This window comes from Anomalospiza imberbis, chromosome 3, assembly GCF_031753505.1.
Source record: "Anomalospiza imberbis isolate Cuckoo-Finch-1a 21T00152 chromosome 3, ASM3175350v1, whole genome shotgun sequence".
Classification (NCBI taxonomy): Eukaryota; Metazoa; Chordata; class Aves; order Passeriformes; family Viduidae; genus Anomalospiza; species Anomalospiza imberbis.
In genome coordinates this window covers 48934266-48959973 of record NC_089683.1, presented here as the reverse complement: position 1 = coordinate 48959973, position 25708 = coordinate 48934266, and the positions used below count along the sequence as shown (strand labels likewise).

The following is a 25708-nucleotide window of genomic DNA, read 5'->3' as shown; positions in this document are numbered from 1 at the left end:
TTTTCCACTTGCAGAATGCTGATTTCAGTGAAATGCATTTTTAATGCTAGAATCCACCAATTTTATGGAGTCACTTGGTATGTGGAAAGCCAAGCAGACAACTAAGCAACTGCTGGAATTAATGAAAATTTTTACAAGTTACCTACTTATCCCCACCCCAGTTCTAAAGTTTCATAGTCCCATGTCTCTCTCCTCTTCCTTACAGTAGAGACATGTGCATGGAAAAGATTTGTCTCAGAGACTGTAGTCGAACTTGTCACTGATTCTCCATTTCTCTTTGCAATCTTCTCCCTCTGATTTACTGCATTCTATTTACTGCAGCCAAGACTCAAGGGTGAGATTAAGCCTATTTTCTTAAATTTGTGTAATCATACTCAGGTAACTTTCCCCTCCCCCCCATTTTGTATATGGATTAATATCAGTAATGTACCAGGTATCTCCAAGTCCTTCACAATAACAAGGGAAATATTAGAGGAAAGAGGAAAATCCCACATAATAGATATATTTTGGTAATTATTATTTCCCATGTCATGGCATCCTAGCCTTTAATTGATGACTGTTCATGTGTATACATTTTCTGGGCAGCTTTGAGGGACAAAACAGGGATAGAAGTTCACTGCTGCTGTCTCCAACATTACTGCAGCTGCTTCAACTGCAGCCCTCCAGTAGGTATTTTTGAGGCCTCTGTCAGAATAAGATAAAGAATTTTTAAGCTCTTAATTTAATAACACATTGTTTCTTTTTCACAAAATTTACAGTAGCATCTTCTTTCTCTGGATTAATGTAATTTACAGGCTGCACCCAGGAGTGCACATTTAATTTTTCATTGTGGGCTAAGGTTATAGGGGATGATATAGAAAGAAAACTGAAAATCTCAGGAGTTATTTTGAGATAAGGCAAGAAAATAATTGCTATATTCACCTGTACTTTTATTCCTCAGAGATTGTGGAGGCTTTAGAAATGAATTGTTTAATATAAATTTATTAGGCACATGGAGTCCCAATTTTTAGAGTTCGTTTAGTGTTGTGACAGAACAAAGTCTACTGAAAGTTAATGGGCTTATTTCCTAAAATACACCCTGAAAACACCCTCATAATACTCTCATAAACTTTGAACAAGAACACCTATTTTTTTCCTATTTTTTCCTGTATACATTGTGAGGTGGTTAATGATTTTCTTCACTCTTAAAAGGAATGTAAGTTCCCAGCCACTCTTAAAAGGAATGTAAGTTCCCAGCCTTTTAAGGGGGAATGAAATGGAGTGTTTAAGTGTTTTTACTCAAAATCTAGTAGTCAGTGGAAAGCAGAAATACCTTTCTGGCTGGAGAATCTGCTCTGGCTGGGCTATTTGAGCTGCTGTGCAGACTGCTGCTCCGTTTGTGCTGCTACCATTTTGTGTCTTGCAACCTCTAATTTGCAGAAGGGGCTGGAAGGCATCACATAATTTTGAAGTGGCTGTGATGGTTTCTCACCCCGTGCAAGTACTTAAAAGTTGTTATGGCCATGTGTGAGAGAGCCACGTGTGCACTGTGGCAGCAGGAGTGGGAGGCATGAGGGATTTTTAGAACAGTTCTGATTAAATCAGTTTAGCTGCAGTGGGACAGAAGTTAAATGTGCTGCTTCAGATGTTTGCCCTTCTGTGAACTGTGACATCTGGCCAGCTGTAAAACCTCTGTGGTCTTGCCATGGCTGCCAGAGAACAGCTGTGAGTACCCACTTCATACTGGAAAGATTTACCTTACACCTCTGTCCCATATTCAGGAAAATGGCCAGCCATGCAGGCCACAGCACTAGTCCTGTAGACAGGAATCCCCAGTTTGCCCTGTAAAGATGCTAGCAAGCTTTTAGAGCTGGAAATCACCAAGTCTGTTTAACTTCCTGGATTCCATCTTATTTTGGCTCTAATCCAGGCTCCGTTTTCCAGTTAAACATTTCTATTTATAATGCTTACCAATAAACAGGATTTGTTTCTTGCACCAAAAGCATTCAAAATAAAACCTCTTTTATTTTTTTTTCTCCTGTGACTCACCAAGGAGGTTTGATGTTCCACTTAGAATTGCAGAAAACAAAATTACAGGCAACTGGATTTATAATGGGATTTAGCCTTTCCCCTGGGGGTTCTGGGTCAGCTATGTGCTCGCTGGAAGGGCTGGTTTCTGGCCAATTGTTAACAATAGATGTCTGTGGCTACACCATTTTAGCCATTATACTATTACCACTGGCACTCTCCACAGAGGTAAGGTTCCTGTAACTTAGCTGTGTGCTTTCCCCCCTAAATCTGATGCCATGAGTCAGCTGAAATGCTATTTGCCTCCAGGCCTATGTACAGAGAGAGGCATATTTTGTTTTAAAAGTCAGTTGCTTAAATGTACTGTAAAACTTGTCTTGCTCCTTCCATGGTGCTGAGGAGGAGCAGGCTGCCCCATGCCATGCTCCCTTCCCAGGGAAGTCTGAAGCAACATCTTCTCGTCAGATCCCTGTGATGAAGCGTGTGATTCTTCTACCTTCTTGCATAGAGGTGGCTTTATTTCTAAACCTTTCTGAGAAGCTGTGCTATATATTGATGTTTCAAGTTTGTGTACGAAAGTGTGTTTTATGCTTACTGTGTTTCTGTTCCCTGTGGTGGAAAAAGGGAAGTTCAGATGTCACTTTCCCGCTGGTGGCATCTCTGCTAAGTAACATATTCTTATGCTCCGCTGTTGTTTACCTTGGCGTGATTTAATGCATACTTGGCCTCAGGAGGAAGGACTTAAACTAGATTTGGGAATGCTGGTTCCTGGTGCCTGTCATCAGAGAAATTTTCCTGGGAATTCCCTTAAGAATTGCTACTGCACTACCACAGAGATGGGACTCAGGTGAGCTGGAGAGCCCCATCAGCCTGGGGAAGGGGCAAATCCTGTGTCCAGCAGTACCCCGTGGTCGGCAAAGATAATCTGCCTGCATTTGTTTATTTAACTTCTCACTGGGGATGAAGAAGCCTTCAGTTCCCATGAAGAAGTTCTAGTCAGGAAACCTGCACTGAACTTTTCTATGCATCAAAGATTACTTCCCTATCAGTATTAAAGGCATTCATTTATTCAAGTTTTTGATAGTTTTATATGTCTTATGCTGAGCAGGTCAAATTTTGTTTTGTTTGAGGCTGTAGCAAAACCTCTCCTTACACTGCTTTGAGACAAGTTTATCTCCTCTTTCTCATTTTGCTGCTCAGCTATAAAGTAAATTCAGAGAACATTTTTTTTTTCAGAAATAAATTCTCTTTATTTTAAAATCCAGACACATGTGCTTTATACCAAAACAGACAGCAAAGGGCACTTGGTATTCATCTCTGGTTTTAAGCAAAACTGTGGCTTTCAGGGCTGTCTAACCAGACACAGTGATTTCAAGGAAACTTTACCACTTTATGTCTCCCTGACGATGCTCATGGTAGTTTTGCAGGCACTTCAGCAATTTTTCTGTCAATGGCCTCTCACAAGAGAATCCAAGAAAATTCAGAGATTTCCAAGGGTTAAAAAAAAAAAAGAAGAAGAGAAACTGAAATAAGGAAAAAGCAAAGATGGTTGGTGTCTTTACAGTGTCATATTAAATATGGCCAGCTCTCTACCAAGTTTCTGCCATGTGCATTTCCTCTCCCTGGTTCTTCATGCCATTTCCAACAGCTCTCCTCTTGCCGCAGCACCGACTGCCTCCTCATTCCTGCATTGCCAATCTCTGCTTTGTAACAGGACCTGTATAATTTTCACAGATTCTTGAAGAGTCTTTAAGTAAGAGGAACTCTACTTTTCGGGCAAGAACATCATATTCTTCCCAAGTCTTCCTGCAGCCACAGACTACAGTGGCACATGGAGTCGTGCTTACAGCAGCTTTCTGTTACCCTCTTCCTTCTCTGCTGCTGTGAGGTCCTTCTGGCAGCAAGTGCAAATGGCTGGTGACAGCCTTTGTCAGAGATGGGCATATGTATTTCTTCTGGTGAGCTTTGTGTTCAGGCTGTCCCTAGAATCTGGCAGCTTTCCATTAAAAAAAATACTGCTTCTACACTGAGACACCAGGACCCAAGGACTTACAAGATTTTTAGTCTGATTTTCTGTAACAATTCAATTAGTTTTCTTTAAAAAAATCAAGAAAAAAATCCCCAACCTAAAAAAATCAGTTCCAAATTCATAACAACAGAAGTGTGAGGGTACAAAATAGGAATCTGGACCATAAATTAATTAGAAATTATTTGCAGAAGATTACTTGACTCAGGCTAGAATTTCAAAGATGCTGTAATAAGGAATCTGAGATTTTAATCTGGGTATCTCTCTCAATACAAATCATAGCACTGTCATGAGCCAGATTTGCTGCTGAAGACATTGATGCCGATTAAAAAATTTCCAAATAAACTCAACTATTACTTTTTTCCTCTTAAGTAAAATATTTTCAGCCTATATTTTATGAGGTGAATGGCACTTTCATTTTCATTCCTCATTCACCTTGTCTTAAAGAAAGCTTTCCTCAGTTTTTTTCCCCATTTATTTTATGTTTCTCTTTCAACAAACCAATGCTTGATGCTAGTTTGGAAATATTGTTTATTACTTGCAAGTATACTGGTTCACAAGAATGTAAAAATAACATTTCACGTAAAGCCGGGGAAAAAATATGCAGACAAGAGGCCAGTATCTCTGAAACGAGGTGGAATGGTGTTTTTGTCTGATTCTGACATAAAATATTATAGCTGGTGAAGCCACGAAGATACAGAGTGAGCTGTGGTGACACAAGTTAAATCCATTCTGGTAATCATCTAGGCCTAAAAAAGTGAGTTCTTTTCTTTGAAAAAATAAAATTAAATTTCTGTTTATTGTTCTTTAATTTTTGAGGGAAGTTTATCCAAAAATCTGCCATCCTAGTGTGACAAAACTGCTGCCAAAACAAATATTTGACATGTCTTTGCATCTGCTAGCCTGTGTCAGTTACTGAGCTCTTCCAATCCTACGTGCTGGAGAACAGGTCTTTGAACCTAAATCCACAGAGAACTGGATTCATGTTTGTTTGAATAAGCAGATAAAAATCACATCTTTTCAGTTCATGCCTTGAGTCTTGCTCCCCTTCTGGCTGAGGCTGTAATTAGCAAAGATGGCTGGTTGCTATACCTTTCCTACTCTTGGGAGGTTTTCTCTGGGAGGTGGAGAATGTGGGTTTGAATCCACTCCATCAGAGAAGGGAAATGTGTGCAGGTTTCCCTCCTTCTGCAGAAGAGATCTGATGCTTGAGGTAATGCAGACTAAAGGAGGAAAAGGCATGTAGGGAACCTTATGGCTGAAGAGTGGTCAAGCATTTTCAGGAATATGAAGTATGATAAAGGTTTTCCGAATTATCAGTCTGCATTTAGTTGCCTAAATCCCATTCAAATCTCTCTTTGAGTATGATGATCTTTCTCTTTGGGACTCAGTCTTTCTTTGTCTCCAAGAACAGTTACAGTGGGAGAATAAATTCCTCAGAGCTTGCAAAACATTGGTGTATGGTGATAACCTGGGATGTTCAAGGCAACTGTTAATTGAAATATGGCTGAGGGTCTGGTTTGTGTCTTTCCCGGGGCTTTTGGTAGAAACAGCATCACCTTACATAGGGAGAGTACCTAAAATGTCCTCAAAAATGTAGAATGCAACTTGGGATGAGCTATTACTATTATATTTCTCTTGAAGGCTCTGGGCAGTACATGGGAAAAGGCAGCAGCACTTTGTGAAAGGTAGTGGTGCATCCTTAGAGAGAAGGATGCATCACTCACCTGTTCCAGCTGGACTAGAGAAACAAGTGAAACACAAATCTACACAGGAATCTGCTTTAATCCATCACTCTATTTTATGAAGCATCACACAGCATTTTCACCAATTAGCATTTGATAGGAGTTCAAGTAAGGGCCATAGGGTTATCTAAGGAAAAAGCTGACAAGCTATTTCATCATCACTGAGTCCTCATTTGGCAGCAGTGCTCTTGGAGGGCTTGGGTAGTACCCAGCAGTTGCTGAACTATTTGAGGAAAATCGTGTAAATCTATAATCCAGTGGTAAATCTGCAAGACAGAAACATACCACATCTGATTAGCAACACAGCCTGTATCACATAAAAACCAAGCTTGTGGTGAATAGCAGTACTTTTTAAAACTTTGAGCTGTTTGCTCACTGGCATCAGCATTCAAGCAGATTGCATGATTACACATTTATTTGACATCTTCAGCTGTTCAATGGATTGACTTTCAGAGTTTATTCAACTGCAGTAAAGGATATTCAGTTCCTTGATTGCTGAAATAATGTTAGTCAGAGAAAATTATTTAATGAATGCTTGAATACAAATCAAAAGTCTTCATTGAGCCTAGATGCAGTTTTTCTCCCAATACACCTTCAAGTTCATTCTTCAATTTGTCACCCCTCTCTTTTATCTCAGCAATCTACTCATAAGAGGGCTATGTTTAAAACAAAGAATCAGTTCTCTTTTTTGTTTTTCATGGCTATTGAAGCAAGATTCCCAAAAAGCACCCACTCTTAGACTTTCTTGCAGTCTAGTGTTAACAACATCATTATGTATCAAGCATTCTTAGAAATCTGCACTTGTAACTTGATGTACTCATCACTTCCAGTCTGTAAAGAATGCTGAATGCATAAAATAACTCTGAACAGTCAAAGTTTTCTTTTCTGTAACTTTTCAAAAGCCTCTGCTGCCAACAGTAACCCACCCACCCTCACAGCCGGAAAACTGATACTTCCTGTGCTCATCTTGTACTCAAAGTTCAAGAAACAAACAAACAAACAAACAAAAAAAAAACATAAATAAAACTATAAAACTTAGTTCAAGAAACAATTCCCTTTCCAATAAATGAAAAGAAAAAAAAAACAACCTACCCCCAAACAGGGTTAGGTTCTTTCCAGGTTGTCTTTTAGAACCAAAGTAAAGCATAAAAGCTATTACTCAGCTCATCTGTAAAATAACTTATGAAATGCAATTTTAAAAATTTAATTTGGAGTAAATTTGGGGAAGTGACATCCTGTCACTACATGCTGCAATTTTTTCCCCCCATCACTCAACAGCTTCTATGAAACAGAAACCCACAATTTTAGTGGTTTCAGCAAAAACAACAGGAAATCCCGTTCTGTCTCACAAGTGATTCGCAGGCAGGCACCAGGACAGCATCCTGGTCTGCAGCTTCAAACTCATATTGAACATAATACAGCAATAAATGAGTACTTAGATCAAGCTGAAAAATCAGATAGAGGCTGGAATAAAGTAGGAATCGGAGGAAAGATAACTGGAAGAGAATTGTTTAAGTGGGTGATTTTAGCTTGTCAAAGAAGTTAATTTTCTCATTTTGTCTGAGTCAGGGAAATCTATGGAGCTAATTGTGAGCATGGCAGACCAGGCAGATGTTTTCCTAATATGCAGAAGGCTTAGTGGATTTACTGGCTGCTGAGTCTATTTATGACACTCAGTTTAACACAAAGGTTTCAAAAATTACAAAATAAATGGAAAAAGAAAGCAAATATTTCGAAATATATTTACGAGCTATAAAAATCAAATGTCATACAGTTACTTTTATAAAAAAGCTTTTACTAGCTTAATAGTCTAGCAGTCTGGAGTTTCCCAAGAGTAGTTTAATCAAAGAACAGCATAAATGGGACAGACTTGCTACAGAGTTGATAATTGCTGAGGAAAAGAATCAGCTGGATCAAAATGGTAATTTCATTGGTATTTCTTGGTAAACTAGCTTTACAAAATCAGCTTAAACACCCAAACCATTCCATAAACAATGCAAAAGGCTCCAAAAGAGAATAATCACATTTTTATATATTCATGCCCCATTTTATCAATTTAAATGTTGCTTTTGTCTCAGCAAGCTGACTTTGGAAGATGACTAGAAAATATCCATATCCATTTTGCAAAAGTATGAAAAAAACCAAAACCATACAGTATTCGATAATAAAGCCAATACTGGGGGAAAAAATAGTTGCTTATTTCCAAGTTGTTGTTTTCCTTGTGTTTTTTCCCAGTAATTTCTTTAGGGTTTGCTGTTGTGCATGCTCACAGCTGCTGCTGTGGTGGTAGACCTTTGCATCTTGGTGCCCACTTCTCACCTAACCCTGATGGAGAGTCATGAATTAGGCAGGGGGCAGATATGTAGACACAGTTGGACAGCAAGGCTCTAATGAGTCCTAACCTGCACTGATAATGAATTCAGCACAAAACTCATCCAATATTGCCACTATCATAAAAAATAGACTTGAACAAACGAAACAGCCTGAGACTGAAAGAAGGAACTAGCTGACTCTACCCAATTGCTTGAGAACCACAGTCCCAGAATTTTTCTATCATTCTTACATAATTCCACCCAGAATAATAATTTTTTTTAACCCAAGACAAACAGAATATTCTCTTTAAGACCCAAAGAGTCCCAGAAATCATATGTGAAGGGTCCCAGAGGAATACAGAATGTCCTAGATCTACATAAATGCCAGTTATCAGATGTATCACCCTGCGTTCCTGTCCCTCTCCTTTCTTTGCTCCCACACCAGCCTGAGTGCAAGTGAGTGATGAATACTGCTTCCCTGATGGTGACCATTCAGTGGTGTTAGCATTTCCCAATGGCTTGGGCAACCCTCACAGGTTACATGGCTTAACTTGAGCTCACAAGAGCTCCTGCCCTGCCCTGCCTTCCTTACAGGCCTCCAGCATCCCTGGTGTGAACAAAATAACAAGGATGATATTTGAACAGTAGTTACTGTCAGTTACTGTGTTCCAGTTATCCAGATCCAGGTATCGTGACATTAAGTACAGCATTGTGTTCTGATGCTTAAGTATACACATGCATGTACTTAGGAGCTATGGATGGATTTATATCATAGTTACAACATCTCACTGGCTCGTGTGCTGTGCACTTGGTGTAGGCCAGCTAAATCAATGCCACAAGCTTTTATCAGAGGAAGACTTGGAGTTCCACCCACAAGCAAGAAGGAGAAACCACAAGAAGAAGGGAAAATGTAATATTCTCAATGAGTGATCAGGAAAGTATTTGAGTAACTGAAGACAATTTTAATTTAAACCAGACACAGGCCTGCTTGATAAACTTACTGCTCTAATTTTTAAAAATTTTCTTGAACAAACCAATGCATTAAAAAAAGAAAATCTTAACTAAGCACTTTAGGTTTTTCAATTAAAAGCACAGTCCAAGACTGAAACAGATTTCTCCCAAAATACACAGCAGAAATGTCAGGAATCATTTTTCAGTATTGACCAACAAAAGCAAAGCCAACATTTTTTCATCATGACACCACAGCAGCATCCCCGGGATGAGAGAGAAGCTCTACAGAAAGCAGAACTCCCCCTCCCACCCTGAGGTCTGCTCCCTGCCAGTGAGCAGGGCTGGTGCCAGATGCTGCAGAAGCCTCCTAGTAAACAGCAGGGTTGTGTTCTTAAGTGAATCCAAATATATCCCCCTGATTATCACCAAGGAAAAGGCATAAGGAAGAGAACTAAAATGTTATTAGTGATACCCAAGTTTGAAAAAAAATCTTTACACTGCTTAATTGTGTCAAATTTCAGCAAACACCGTCACAGTTCTATCTTACATCTCGTCATCTGGGTGAGGTAATTATAGGGGCAGAGGGCAAACCATCAGCTAGTGTAAAATCTTTTCCTATTACAGGATTTTCCATAATTAATGCTGGCTTAGAAGCTTTATCCTGAATCTTTCATTGTATTTCAAAGTCACTGCTGAAAGAAAATATTAATTTCTTAATGATAACAACTTCTAATAATTATTTAGCAGTGGAGTAAGCACAATTGCTGTGGGGGAACTCACCAGTTTGGCTGTGCCTTTGAGTGATCTGGCTTGCCAGTCTGTGGGTAGCCTGTAACAGGTGTTGCTTTTTCTTAAATGTGAAATGTTCTTTTATCTCCTGACCCATCTCTGTTTTGTAACAGTCAAAGCAGGGCTTGCACTAAAAGCTCAGGATGTGAGACAGCATACTAAAGGCAAAAAGAAAAAAATCCCAAGGCCACAAGTAGATTTATCTGATAGCAGTTATTTTTAGAAAAACTTCTAAGGTTCATTTTCCTAAACTGGAGGTCAGATGTTTGCTGTACTGAAGCAAAGCTCCCAAAAGAGTGAAGTCAGCATGAGAAAAGCATTCCTTCTGTCAATTACATGAAAGTCAGTGCTGTTGTCTGCATACTCCATAACTCAGAACTTGGAGAGGAGGAGAGTATCTGGTGGTGTTGAATGGGAAAGGCGGGACTCCTCAATATAGGTTTGCTCCACAGGAGAAAGCTTCTGAGTTTGGATATAGTTACTGCACAAGCCAGTGCAGTTTACCCCTGGCCATGCAGGAATAAAGACTAAAACTACTCTCAGTCAAAGTGCAGGTTTGCTGATTTACCTGCACTTACATGAGAGCTTTAGCCAACACAGGTGTAGTGGCTGGACGTCATGCCTGTGGCACTGCCAGAAGACATCTGAGGCCTGAGCTTGGCCTGAGCAAGAGCTTCAGTGCCATGAGGTTTGTCACTGGTTACTTGTCTGTGGTATCTAACACAGAAGACAGTGCCATTGGAGAAAACCCAAGTGGCAAACTGCAGGGTTATGTGCAGCAGCAGCTTTACTACCAGTTTTGCAGATGGATGAGTGCCTGGGGAAATGGAATGACTGTCCCATCGTGGCTGCTGCGATTGCTTGTGGTGTGCAATTTTACTGTAATTATCTTGGGAATAACAAGTCACATTACTTTGGGTCTACCCTATGGCCAAGGGACCGCTGACCCCTTCCTGAGCAAAACAGCTGTGCACAAGGCGTGCACTAACTCGCAGCTGAGCCTGATAAGGGTCTGCAGTGAAGGAAAGCCTTAGAAATTCCTTTGCTGTTTTGGGTTTTCATGAGAAAACTCATTATTTCTATGTAAGGGAAATGTTTCTCATTTTTGTTGTAGTTGAAACAGTGGTTTTTGAAAGTCCTGTAAGAAAATAGCCCCGTGTGGTTCTTTGCTTGATATGGAACTGATCAGAAGAAAATATTTTACTATAATATTTTTATATATCTAGGTGAAGATTTAATCTAAAGAAAAAAAAAAATCTTGAGAGAATGCCAAGATCCTACCAGGATGTATTAGTCTTTCAGGGATCTGTTAATTAATTTTTGTGTGGGAATGACTCGTTCTGGATCTTAGAGCAGGAGGAAGGGCTTCTGAGGTAGGTCCAAGAAGTTAGCCTGGAAACAAGCAATTGTTTGAGCTGACAGGCATTTCTGGTGGATACAAAAAAAAAAAAAAGAGCTGCATTTTGAGACTGTGAAGAAGTTACATTAAGACAAAGGCAGAGATGATACACCCCTTTACTTTCATTTTGAGGTAAACTCACCAAGATCAATCTTCCTCTCCAAACTCAGGAGATGGGTTAATCTCATCATGCATGTTCCCCACTCTTGTAAAACAAATGTTTTCTTTCATTTTCCCTGATTTTTTCTCTGGAGGTGTGACAAACATTTTTTAACCTTAAAATAAAAATCCACACAGAGACACACAAGAGGACAAGGCCTACATAGTTTTTTGTGTATGTGTGACCATCTTAATCTAGAGGGAATATGTTAGGCACCAATCCAGAGTACACAAATATCTTTCCAGCAATGTTTTTGTTTACATGTGAGGTTGCAGGTCAATTTCAATTTCAACCTGGTCAGACAAGTATTTTCAATACTTGGTGATTAACCTATTTTCACTAGTTTTCACACTCAAAAATTATCAACACTTTGTATTACAACCAGGGTTTATAGAGTGTCAATCTAAACCCACCCCATAAGCCTGCAATGCAGTCAAAACCCAATTATAGTTTTAGTTACAGCCTGCAAATGAAATTATGCTGCCTGAGTTGAAGGATAACTCTATAAAGCAGAAATGACTGAGTGGTTCCCCCTTAATGAGTTGCTCATGAGTTCTCCCTTTAATCTTTTCGGGGTGGCTGTACTTTGACATCTCATAGAGCAGAATAACAATGGCAGGAGCATTTCTGTCAGCTATTGGCTAGGAAGTAATCTTTTGGGTTCTGCATGATTTGACATGGTCTTCAGGGGCACAAGTCAATACACCTTTCTGGAGGAGGAAGGAAAGCCTGACCAAACTGTAATACACTGAATACTGCCCTTTCTGCAATGAAAATCACTATCAAATAGTCAAATCCTGTGGTAAAGATGAAGTCTCAGACCATTTGGGAAGTAACTAGGTCCTGAAGACTTTTTATAAACTAGTCCTGATTTATTGAACAATATTTTTTTATGGTTAAAATGCTGTTTATTTTTGGTTTCAGATGTATTTTTCAGCTGAAAAAATAGATGCCTTATATTTGTTAGTTGTGTTGGGCATACTTTTTCTTTTTTCTTCTAAATGGAGAACATTGAAACTAGTTTCCTGGAACAGATGAATCAGGTTTACATTATCTGATGCTTTTCAACTGACACATAGATCAAAATGCTGTTTATATGCTCAGAACAAATATCTTCTTTCTACTCAGTTATCTTTATTATCTGTTTTTCTTCCTTGTATGAAACCTCAGGGCCAGAAAACCTCGGAAATGTTACTGTCATGTATTTACACCAAATTTCCATCCAGTGTAAGAATACATTTTTTGCATAAAAACTTTAATTATAAAAATGACTCTTTGGCCTTGTAGCAGCAACTATTATTTGTAACAGCAAATTCTTAAGTAGCTTAAATCCTCAAAGCATTTTGATAAACTTAGTGTTTAGATGCTATTATATAGCATCTATAGTAACTTCATATACACTGAAGTTGGCAAGCAAAAGCACAGTTGTAAGATAAGGCATTAAATATGAAAGGTTACTGCTAACTAGCAATGCATAATATAGGTAGTTCTATGTGTTTAAGGGAATGATATATTATTGTATCATTTGAATAAGAGCACAATTTTCAGTCTGGTTACAGCAAGGACTAATTTAATTTTAAAAGGAGTTGGATTTTACTTTAAGTGATGTAATATCAACGAAAAAACATAGAACTAAGGTGCAAAAACATGAAGGATTTTTTGTTTGTTTGTTTCTCTTCAGCAACAATTACAAATGTCGCTGTTCAGGATACAGAAATCAGTATATGGCTGATTAGTGATTAGTATATCACAAGATTAGTGAAATTCATGTCTTCTATGATAACAGCTGATTCCTCCAGGGCATTCACCTTTAAAATACATGTGGAAGATGGTGTGTGAAGTTTGCAATTTGCAGTTGATCTCTGCTGGGCAGACCCATGTATCTGCAACCTGCACATTGCCAGTTCTGGAGCCCCAGACATGGCTGCCTTGAGCTTTCCATTGTGCAGATAATTTGCAGCTCTAAGCAGAAACATGAACTTCTTTGTCATGGTTCACTGGCAATTTTATCATTATATTTATACAGCAAGCAGGCTGACGACTCAAACTCCCACAGAAAGTGGCAGGGATCTGCAGGCATCTTTAAAGAGACAAATTTGGTTAATTATAATGGAGATTTTTTCTCTAGTTCTACCTAATTGAAGTAACAATAAGGCATGAAGAAAAACTTATGCAGCCATATTGGCAAACCCTGATATGATTTCACATTGCACACAAGATTCAAAAAAATGCATTATCCTCATGCATGACACAAGCTTGATTATCAAATCTCCAAAGTGTGAAATGAACTGTCTCCATAAAACATTTACATTTGCACTAATTCTTCTCTGAAATTAAATTATCTTGAGCTGCAACATCACTCAATCTTCTTTTCTTGCTTGCAGTAGTTTTTAATCCTGTGACAAACTTCACCAGTCAGAGCTTATGAGATAAATTTACATTAGGTTAAAAATTATGAAATTAGAAAAAAAAAAGTTTTTTTATGTTGTCCTTATTACACTTTCTTAACCTTTTCTTTGCAATATAGAAAAAAAAAACCTTACAAAAATCCCCTCTATAGCTCTAAAACTCCTCATGGAATTTTTTGAAGTGTGGCTTTTAAAAAAATACCAAATATAGTGAGATTGAAAGGCAAAGCATTAGCTTGAAATATGCATATCATATTTTTGGACCAAAGAACTGTTAATCAAAAGACCTGTCTGAAATGGCATTTTTGAAATTACTGTTGGAATGGCTATATGATGCATTAAATACAATTATTAACATGGTAATCTGGAAACGCGGTCACGTGGTCACAGAGAAGCGGTCATTGTCCTTGAAGGTAAAGTTCAGATTATTCAGGTAGGAAAGATAAGAGTAATCTTCCTCTACTTGGCTCACACTTAACCTTCTGGAGTGGAGAAGGATGTCCTGGAAATTGTGGTTTATGCAGAATGTCATTTTTCAGAGAGACCCCTACACCTTTAATTTCCATGTGGGAGCTCTAAAGTAACATTCCCACAGTAATGGATCCCAGTTTGGAAAATGTGTCTCATTATATCATTGTGCTTTAAAATGCTCAAATCTGTAAGGGAGCTGTAAATGAGGAGCAGAAAAGTGGAGAAACAGATGGATTTGTGAGTGAGGCATGTAGAATAGGAGTAGGGACATTGGCTTCCACTATTTTATTAACCATGTACTGTCAATATAACGTATCTGATTTCCAATCCAAACTGATTGAAGTACACAGAAGGTATTGCAGAAGATCTCCTTTGGGCAATTTTAACAACAAATGAAAGATACTTTTTCAAGCACAAAGAATATGCCAGTTTCTCTTCAGGGAATCTCAGGAGAGTTTAGATGATGAACTGTGGTGCAATAGTCTGCAATTCCAATAATACCTTCCTTGCTAGAGGTAAGATTAAAGTTCAGAACTTCCAATGCATCTTTGAACTGGTATTGAGTAAGTGAGTTAATAGTATTAAGTAACATTGAATAGGCTTTGAAATAATCTTTTTCAATGTGTCTTGAGAAGTAAACCAAGTTGTTCTTTATGCACAGATACTCACTGCAGCCAAACGACGAGAATCAATCTTAAAGTCAGCACTGCAGCCATCTACCACATTTCACTAAATATTTTTGCAGATCACAAGTTGATGGCATCCTGACTTGTACATGGCACTTACTAGTGGCCACGTAGGTGTACAAAAGCCAGGTCAGACATTGTTGATAGAGAAGCCCTTGTCAACCCCCAGCTCACAGGTGGCTGCAGTGCATCTCCAGTGATGTGGCAGCTCATTTGGTTGGGTCAGGGTGAGTGAGGTGCTGCCAAGGCTGAGCCAGCCAGAGTTGAGCTCACACAGTCAGCACAGCGCTGGCTGGGAGCTGGGCTCATGTGGTCAGCATGGTGGCAGCCTGGCTGCACACTTGGGCTCAGGGCATCGTGAGGAAAGGCCTGAGTTTTTGTAGCTTGGCAGTGGAAAGTCCTCTGCTGGTAATTAAAGCAGATGAATGGGAAAGGAAAAGCTGGAGAGCATCAAACTCGCATAACCCATTTCAATCTCTTCTAGCTAGTTATTCCCAAATAGCTGTAGCTAAAATGTGACTTACAACTGCAGCCAAAAACTTCAGGGCTTGGCAGAGCAGGAGTTCTCACAGCTTGCTGTGACAGAGTCAGACAAGGTATTCAAGAGGAGTCAGGAATTCCTTAACATCCATAATAATGAACATCTGCTCTTCCACACAAACAAGAAATACCACTCTCTGTAAGAAAGCAGAGATGTTCTCCCTACCTTCAAATTTGAGTCTGCTGTCTGGTGCACAGCTGCAAGTTTAAAACATTATTTCTCCCCTGTCCTTTAGCTTTTACAGACATGACCCCCTGTCCCAGCACTGGTTCAATGCAGCAAGGGACAGCACACGGCATCCCTCCTCGTGGAGAAGCAGGCTTTGCAAGAGCTCCACAGCTGATGGCAGGCAGCTATCCTACTCACTAACTGCCCAGTTATGCCTTATGGGTTCGCACCCTTTCATCTGCAGCTGGAAAGTTGGCATACATTTGAGGTTGAGAGGCCTTGCTTGTCCTTTAAACTGAGCTGTGGTTAGTGGGGAGCTGGCTGGGAGGCGAGTTTCAGACTGTGGCTGACCATTTTCTCTTGGTCAACACTTCCAAAGCAAACCACAGCATGACCCTGGAAAAGGAATTAGACGGGAGTTTTATGGAAATTATCTCTCTGTTGGCATTTTCCCGTGGTATGTTTGGGCTTTGTGTCTTTAGGCTGAAATAGATTGCAAAATGGCAAATATCAGAGGCATAAATAAATTGTGGCAGTCTGTGATTGTTCTGTTTTGAGATATCCATACATTGGAAGTGCATGTGTAAAAGTGGTTGCAAAGAAAAGGTCTATCACATGTCTTGCTGTAGAAATCACTGCTGGGCAAGCTGAAATGCTCTCTTGCAACAAAACTTTTACTCCTTGATCTTATGCACAAAGCAGGCAAGAGATGCTGAATGGTTAGTAAACAAAATGCTTTGCGTGTTCTTCATTCATTTAATAATTCGTTTATTCCTTTAAGTATGTGTATCAACAAAGTTCAGTACTGCAAAATGATAGATGGAGCACACGGGGGTCCTCATCACCACTTCGTAAACATTGAAATGTACTGCAGCTGCAAAGTTACAGCGAGCTGATAGGGGAAGTGTAACAAGCCAATCGGTGAGAAATATTTTTGTAAGTATAACACTCCCAATTAACTTTGCATGTTGTTTGTTTCGAATGTATCTCACCACTGAAAGTAGAAACAGCAAATCACAGAGGGGAAGTAGGGACTAGTTCAGGAACTAATCTACAGTCTGGTAAATGTTGCATCACATCTCTAACAGCACATCAATTAAACACCTCACATTTGCAAGCACAAGCAAAAACCCTGGTGTATCAGACAACAATTAAAAGCACAAACATCAAACCAATCAATGGCCACTAGTGCTAAGTGTTGCATCATATGAACAGAGTATTTTAAATGTATTTTAGATACATGTAATCTCAAAACCAGATCTACAGAACTACAAACTTACTATGAATACTGCATGTTTATTAGAAAAAAGCCATACATATCTTCCTTACCTGCTATTGCTTCCAGACTAGGGATTGCAATAGTGCTGTAAGTGCTAATACATTTACAGGACCACGTGTGAACTAAAGTCTCCTCTGCGTTTTCCAGGCCTGGCAATCTGTCCACGAAGAAAGAGCCCCACTGTTTAGATACAAAGTAAGGAACTTTGAGCTGATCTTCCTGAAAGAAAAATAAATAAATATGTAAGCTTAAAAAAAATTTTAAATATCTGTTTATCCACAAGCATTAGTTTAGGGAACTCTGGCATTTTTCTGATTGTCTGGGAAGCCTATATTGTATCTCAGGAGCAATGTGGCTTTAAAATATAAAGACAATAACAATACAATAACAATCTTCTTCCCAAAAGTCCCCAAGTTCCTGTTTATACAATTTATGGATTCCCTAGGACATTAAGGTGAACTGCAAATATTTTTTAAACCGTTTAAGAAAACCCCTTCTATTTTCCCTGTTCTTCTGTTTTGGATAGTGTGAATTGCTTGCTGTCCTTCTCTGCTGGATAGGCTGTGTTACAGCTCCAGGGGGAAAAGGAGCTTCCGCATGCTGGGTGGAGTAACTGCAAAGAATGCATCATGCCACCTGTGTTATCTGTTTCTGAGCTGAGGAATGAGTGAAAACAGAGACACAGAATCCATGGAGAGACATTTTTCTAGAAAATTGTGGAATACGAATTTTTTTTAATGTATCTTTTCAGACAACAACATCTAGACTAATTATGTTTTAAAGAAAGCATTAAAGCAGCATTGGGAAAACTGACTTTTTGCAAATTCATCTTGAGACCTGCTATACACTGCCATGAGCAATCAGAAAAAAATGCCAGCACAGAAAGATGAAAAAATGGGAAACAAAACTACACTATAGAAAATCTGTTAAAGTCATTTGTGTGCAAAGTAACTTCTCAGACCTGCAGAGCACAGAACAGATACCAGTTTGTGCCTCCAGGTTTGTGAACTTTTGTATTTTATTTTCCATTTAACCTCTCTCTTAACAGTTTTGAGAATCTGCTGGAATCATTTGTGTTTATGACAGAGGCCTGTATCTTTTGATCAGGAAGTTGTTGAGGCAGCTGAACGGACCACACCAGTAAACACAGAGCCACTCTTCCATGAGTCTGTGCTACAGTTTTTCCTCTGATTATAGATGGGGAGGGGGCGGGAGAGGAAAGTACTGATTTTGACAAATGTAGATATTAATTTCTGTCTTCTGATGTAAATAAACAGAAAAAAACCTTCTCTTTTGTCTCAAAATCAGCATTTACTGAAGTCCTGGGCTTTTTTTTTTTTAATGCCTTACACAAAGGGACAGCATGTTACTTTCTTTTTTCCTCCACTAAAACTTATATTTCCATGCCAATCCCAGGACTTTACATCAGTTATAATTAAGTTTAGATGCTCTGATGAATTAAAATCTGTTTGCCAGCTGGATGACACATGCAGAAAATTCTTAAGGCTGTTACAGCTGCTCAGGTGATTAATCAAAACAACAACCCCAGTACTGGCCCACATAAGCATTTGTAAAAAAGACATGGTCCTGTTTATTGACAAGAGGAAAGATATGAGGGTTCTGCTGTCTGAAGTTAAGGTTAGTTCAGTAGACAATTAAAAATGTAACCTGAGGAAATGAACTGATTTCTACAGATGTTTGAATCTAGAGTGGGATTTTCTTCCTTATTAAGGAGGAGGGAGTTAAGTTTTGGATTTACAACCCAAGCCCTCTGTGAAACCAAACCAGTTATATATGAGACTTGTCATCAAGTCACACAGTGCAAAGCTCCCATCATTTTGCTACTGGTTTATCTACATGTGACAGTGCAGGTGTGGTAGGCTAAATCTCGATTTAAAATCTGGAAAAAGCAGAAACTTTGACCGCATCCCTAGGAAATATCAGACATTGCTCCCCCTTCCATCCCTAACTGATGCCCTGAAGATGTCCTTATCTCACCTGCAGCACACATCATAGCCTGCAGTGAAGGACAGACCACACACCATGAATCTGTACATCTGTGAAACGAGGCCAAAGTCTCCTCTTACCGTGGCTACTCATGTGCCTGGAGGCACATGCCCAGCAGCAGGGCTAATGAGCCCTGGAAGATGCATCAGCCACTCCTGCAGTCCCCAGACACAGAATTTGCTCTCACAGCAGGACAGCAGATCCTGGAAAGTGGGCAATCCCTCTTTCTCATGCAAAAACCCCAGGCATATGTGTTTGCTCTCAGGCATGTTGGTCAGAGAGCAGGAGGTCAGATGTTGATTGTGTCAGTCGAGAGTACAAAGCCTCGAAGAAAACATCTACACTTCAGGGAAATAGGGATGCTCCCAGAAATTCCCAAGTTCCAGGGCCTTCCACAAAGTCAAAACACCTGGAGTACTTGCTACCAATTTTGCTTTGCTAACTCTAGACAAATAGGGCCTGTTAACAGAATAGACAGAATCTGTTAATAGGACCCTTGGGTAACACTGATTTGTCAGCTTATAAATGACCTTTAAAAAATACTAATTAGCAGGGAGCCAAGCTCTGAAGTTTTTCTACATTTGGTAAAGGGATGAAAGAAAGAAAGATATAAAGGAGACAGGAGTGGAAGTTCAAGCCGTTATCATTTTTAAGGGCTTTATTTAGATGATGATTTGCCATTTATGCCATAACAAGCACAGAGCATGAGGAATACTCTACTGCATCCAATATGAGTGATGGTACTGATGATTGTATGCTTTTTCCCAAGGTAGTAATACGCCACTAACTCTTGATGCCAGAAAAAAATCAATGCTCAAAATACAGTTTTTTTGGTGTAACAGTATTTGAGATTTTTCTGTCAGCACAGCTGTGCTGACCACAACAACAGGATGTCCCTGAATCCCACACCCATGCTGGGTGTGCAAATGGACAAGCCAGCCACTGGTCTGAATTCTGCTGCACAGAACCTGCCCTCCTACACATCATGAAAATATAAAACATTTCATACATGAATATTGTACCTAAATTACAACAGGGATCACTATAAGCAAATTTAAAATCAAATGTACTGCACTTCAGGGTATTGCCCTAGGAATATTGCTTTAACTCACCAGGCTTCACAACAGCACATCAGGTTGTTCCTGGAAGTACTGTTAGATTTGTGCCAAAGATAAAGAGACAAACAGAGCCAAAAGACATGAAATAAATAGCTTGTCTACGGTCACACCAAGGGAGTTAATGGAAATTCAGGGGGATATCAGCCCTGACTTCTACAACAAACCAGTCACTTGGCAATATTGTAAAAATTAAGTTTTCCCTTCTAACTACAAAATTATCATCTATATCCATAAATTAATTCTTTAATTTCTGCTCCATTCATTCATATAGCCCAAGGTTTTTACACACTGACAGCTTCTCTGTAATAATTTTCCTCGAAATCCTGGGACAAATTCCAGCTTTCCTTTTGTGTTTTCATTGATGGAACTGATCACACATTTAAAGATTAGAACCAAAGGCTCCAGCCAAACAAACACACCCCCAGTTCTGGGAGGGAGGGAAATCTTGTTTCAACACAATGCCTTGTATTTTTATTCACCCTGCATACTGCAATTTACTTAGGAGCCAAGTAACTGCATAAATAGTTTTTAGTTTGCTATTCTCTTGCTTATTTGGTTATGACTCACATACTTAAAAGAACTGCAGTTGGTACCGTAATTTCACAGTTATGTGTATCTGGCTTATATCATGCATTTAATTAAAGGGAAAAGACAAAAGCTACAAATGAAAATGGAAATCACAAGTCTCCCATTTGGTGTGTGAGAAGGCTGTTTTCTTCCCCTCTCACTGTTAGTGATGAAACACCAGTCAAACAACTAAAACCAGATTTTTGTAATTTCTTTCTGAAAGATGCAATTGCCAATTAAAGTAATACTTTCTTACTTTAATAGTATTTTGTAAAGAGTGATAGCATTGAGAGCTGCATCATGTATTAAATTTTCAGTCCCTCTCTGCACACAGCACATGGCAGGAATATCTACAGTAGTGCTGTATTTTATTGCCAATAAATGCTAAGGCTGATTAACCAGATGAAATCTAATCTGTGACCAATTTTCCAGAAATATGTGACTTTGTACAATCCTTTGAATTGTCTTTTCTCCCTTCTTAACCAAAGGGTTAATGGGAGAAGTTGCTTGGGGGAATGAAAATAAAACTCTCACAGGTTTGTAAAGGGAGTCCCTTTGAACCAGTCCTGTTAAGTTAGTGGTGCCCAGTCAACTGCAGAGATATGGATGTGATCTGTTGTTCAGACTCCAGTGAGCAGCATGGTAATGAAATAACACCACTGACCTGCCACGGCTCCCCTGGTTCAGGTTCCTTTAATCAACACAATTCATTTCTCCCTTGCTTGCTCGCTGTCACTGGTAGCGGATGTAAACGGAACAGGGGTTGTGTGTGGTAGGGGTGGTATCTCCTTGAGATACTGCAATCTCTTGTCAAGAATGCTACAGTGTCAGTGAAATGTCAAGCACCTGTCTAAAAGTCTCAATTTGCTGCTTGACAACTGCTGCGATAGAGAAGATGGATCTTGTGAGCAGTCGAGCAGAGGTGTCGTAACAAGCGAAAACCAAATCATCATCGTGGGCTCAGAAACAAATCAATCCATTACTCTTCGTACTTCCAGGAAAAGAACCACCTTCTATCTCTCTGTTTAAAAATGTGTGCTTCAAAAGCATATATTGAACATGCTTAAGAAAGCACGTTGAACAAATCCCCCAAACTTTAAGTTTTTTATGCAGCAATGCAGCAGAATCTCCAGTCAGAGAATGAACAAATTTATGGAAGATTTCTTTTTAAAGCATTAATTATTTAAATCAAATTGTAGTAACTTGTATGTGCTACTACCTCTTCCTCTCCCACCACTCCTTCCTACTGAGAAACACATTCTCTTGATAGGATATTAAATTTTTTGACTTCATTTTTGTTTATTTACAACTCAGGAAAAAGCCTAAACATTAATGATTACATTTCCTTATTTCAGTGACTGAAATGTCCTCATCTGACTATAGTTTAGAAATCAGGGTAGTGGGGGAAAATATGAGATATGTCTATTAAAAAAATAAGATACAGAGATCACATCTGTATTGTTTTAGTCCCATTGAAGAGTCCCTTTTCTCCGTTAAAACCAGGAGCTTTTGTAACACTTGGATTAAAAACATACCAAGTATAAATGCACCCCTTAGATCTTTTCTATTGGTAAGTTAGCTTTTAATCACAAAGAGTAATTATTTTAAAAGAAAAATAATATTTAGTGCATTAAAAAGAAAAGTGTGAAAAGCATCTGTATTACTCTGCAATTAGAAGAAAATGACGTATTATTTAGTAGCATATGAAATGAAAAGACTCCAGATGGAGAGTGAAGCCTCACTGTAGCTCCTACCTACATGGGACATGCTGGAGGTACAATGCTGCCTCATCACCCATCTCAGTGCTGTTTCCTATCTACTTTGCCCTTTGGCAGCAGAGGAAAGGATAAACCATAGTAACTTCCCACCTTCTGTGGGAGATATAAAGGGTGACAGCAGTGCTAAGGCCCTGCTTCCCAGCTGTGATAAACCTGAAAATCGTATTATTTATCTGAGGTAACTATCAGTAAGTCGGCACTGGGCCAGATTTTGAAGCCATCCCTCTTGTCTGAGCACAGCTGTCACCAAAATAACAACTTGTGAGGGAAGCAGCAAATTAAAATTTCTTTGTATATAAGGAAAGCACAAGCAAACCATATCTCACACAGAGAGAGAGCAACCTTCATAACAATGTAATAAAAATTCCTCCGTGTTTACAGTTGGCCACAACACACAGGGAAATGTCATGAACTCAGCAGAGTTCAGGCCCTGGACTTGCAATAAGAGGGCATGACATTTTTCCTTGTGGGATGGAGGGATCTTGTTACTAAAAAGGTTTGTGCTAAGGGAGAGCACACACAGCAGCTCCTTTTCTGAGATCCATGGTTTAGCTCCAGGTAGAGGTGCTGTGTCACTCATGCATTGCTGAGCTGGGACAGAGCAGCATTCTCCTGGTAAGACAAGAAGGACACATCTATGGGGGATGCTGATGCTGCCAGCACCCTGGTAAGACAAGCAGGTTCATTCTTAATGCAGGTGACATGAGGCTTTTTTGTAATTTAATTTATTCTGTTCCAGGAAACATCTGCAGGAACCCTTACCTCATATTTTCCTTTCTTCTCCAAGGGCTCAGATTCAGCCTTTGCAGGCACTATACCTTTGTCCCCTAGAAGCTCCTCTAAGATGAAGACAGTTTCCCAGTTGCTATAGTGATGAGCTGGGAAAATATCTGAGTGCATACTGTCACCAAAATAAACAACCTGTGAAGGAAGAAGCAGATTAGAAGTTCATTGTATATGAGGAAAACACAAGCAAACTGTATTTCTCGGAGAGAGAAATAGAGCCTTAAAATGACCCAATAAAAATTCCTCCATGTTTACACTTGGTCAAGACATGCAGGGATCCTATTAATGTCAAGTTTGGGGTTTTACCTTCAACCAGCTCCATAGCAGGAAGGCTGGCCCCACACACCCTCCTTGCTCTCACCCTCCAGGGGCATTGGAAAGGGATGCCTAACTGGGACCAGCAAAAGGAAGTGTGAATTTTTTGGCTGACAGAAATAGCTTGACGGGAAGCAGTAGAAAGACTACCAAAAAAATACACTAAACTGGAACAAGTTTTAGACTACACTGTGTCCGAGACTGAGAAGCAGGATGTTTTCTATTGCCATCTGTGTAGCAGTTGTCTTCCGGGCAGTTTTCCTTATCTCCTGTTAATGGGCCCATCAATGTCTTGCCACATGACTCAGAGATAACTCCCTCCAGGAGCCGTTTCTGTGGTACAGGTGATCAAGGACCCACCGCAGGACTCAGAATGACATCAGCCCATTGCGAGATGCTCTGCCCAGGGGGGAGGAGCTAAGCATTCCCACCTAGATATATTCTGGGATTTTTAGACAGAAAGGCAACCTTCCCACAGGTTTCCAAGAGGACACAGCTGGGGTTTCCGCTGGACGACTACACCTTTTCTACAGGACCACTGCTCCAACAGAAACCACATCTGCCACTCCAAGAGGACTGCAGCCACTCCAGTTTGGACTGCTACCAGCATGCTAGACAAAGGGGTGTCAGGTTGTATTCTGACTTTGTCAGTGGTCTTCCTTTTGTATTATTGCATGTATTTTATTTCTTTTCCCTTTTCCCAATAAATTCTATTTCTGACTTGGAGTCTCTCACTGGTTTTGCTTTCAAACCAGAACACACAGGAAACAAGACAGAACATTCTTCTTGGTGACTCAAAACTATTCTGTATCCAGGGAGGAATTTATTCATTATGAAAAATGCTGTTGCACCATCATTAGTGGCATTTTCACCTATCCAGACCTGTACTTAACATACTCCTAGTTTTTACTGATGCCGTCTTTTAATCTAGATGATTTATTTCTTCTGGGACATTACCTGATTACAACCTGATTCTTCCCAAAGCTGCTAAAATGTTTACCCTGCATACAGAAAATTTACATTTAGAAAGTTTACATATTCTACCAATAAGAAGACAAATATGCTACTTCCAGTTCTGGGCTACAAGCTGTTAGACAGCAGTAAGTGTAACCAGAACAGAAGTTTGTGACCAGTTACATCAATAAGTTTAATGAAAGTTTGTCTGGTGAATTCTTGACTGAAACAGGGTATTTTCAGAAAGATTGACTCTCACTTGTAACATACCTTAGGATCCAACTTGCCAGTCATCTTCTTCAGTAGATCATAAAGCTGGATAGCATTACCTTGGGAATACCACCCAGGCTTGTCCAGTGACAGCAGAGCCTCCTGCTCCTCATCATTTTCTGAAATCATCAAGCCAAATTGCATGCTGTTAGTGAGACCAGCCCATCCTCCTGTACTTGTGAGATGTGTGTGAAGCTGCCTGTGCACAGCTGGTCTATTTTGACATTAATCCAGCTCCAGTGTCTGGCTCAAGTTCTGGTGCTGACCGTGGATTCAGTCAAGGTGTTTGGTAGCTGGGGGTAGGCAGACATTTGTGAGAAAAGAAGCAGCTGAACCTTGCGTGCACCGGCTACAGAAGAACACCTAAGGACTTAAATTCATGGACTTTGCCACCCAAACACTGCAGCAGTGAAGGCAGGAGGCCACACAGACAAGACTGATGGAGCTGCCACAAATGAAGGTGAAACCATGAAATAAAACAGACTGTAAGAGACAGTATGTACCTTGGCATGCATAAAAATGACCTAGTTTTTAAGCACTGACATAAACCCAACAAAACAGACTGAAGTAGCTCTTAAGGGCATTCACCAGCCTTAGATCAGCACAAACAATGAGCAGCTCCAGTTATACAGTTTTGAAGAAATGATGAGTGGACAACTACCCCAATGTTGCTGATGGTGGCATTATCCAAACTGACATGTACCTACTCTGGCAGCGTCAGCAAATTAGAAAATTCAGTAGAAACTGAAACTCCCTGGTCATCACCCAGCTCTGCCATAGGCTTTGTCTCTGGCTGGTTCCAAAGCATGGATCTGTCTCAGCGTCCACGAACCTTGTTGCTTTTTCAAATCCATGTGCTACTGCCAGATGAACTTCAGCTTCTTGCTGAAGACAAAATAGCAGTCTCAATGAACTGATAAGCTACAATTTCATCAGAAATATTAATATGAATGTCCTTTGTCTATTGAACT

At 39.7% G+C, this 25708-nt stretch overlaps 1 protein-coding gene across 1 annotated transcript in view; it reads right to left on the bottom strand.

Moving 5' to 3' along the window:
- Positions 1 to 5810: 5810 nt before the first annotated feature.
- The window catches only part of NT5DC1 (5'-nucleotidase domain containing 1), a 127879-nt gene continuing 107981 nt past the window's right edge, over positions 5811 to 25708 (bottom strand). Inside the window, exons 9-12 of the mRNA XM_068184295.1 lie at positions 24738 to 24856; positions 23175 to 23333; positions 16993 to 17161; positions 5811 to 6044 (exon numbers count right to left, since the gene is read on the bottom strand). Coding sequence (XP_068040396.1) covers positions 5926 to 6044; positions 16993 to 17161; positions 23175 to 23333; positions 24738 to 24856 — 566 coding nt within the window. The 3' untranslated portion in view covers positions 5811 to 5925. The remainder of the gene's footprint in view (positions 6045 to 16992; positions 17162 to 23174; positions 23334 to 24737; positions 24857 to 25708) is intronic.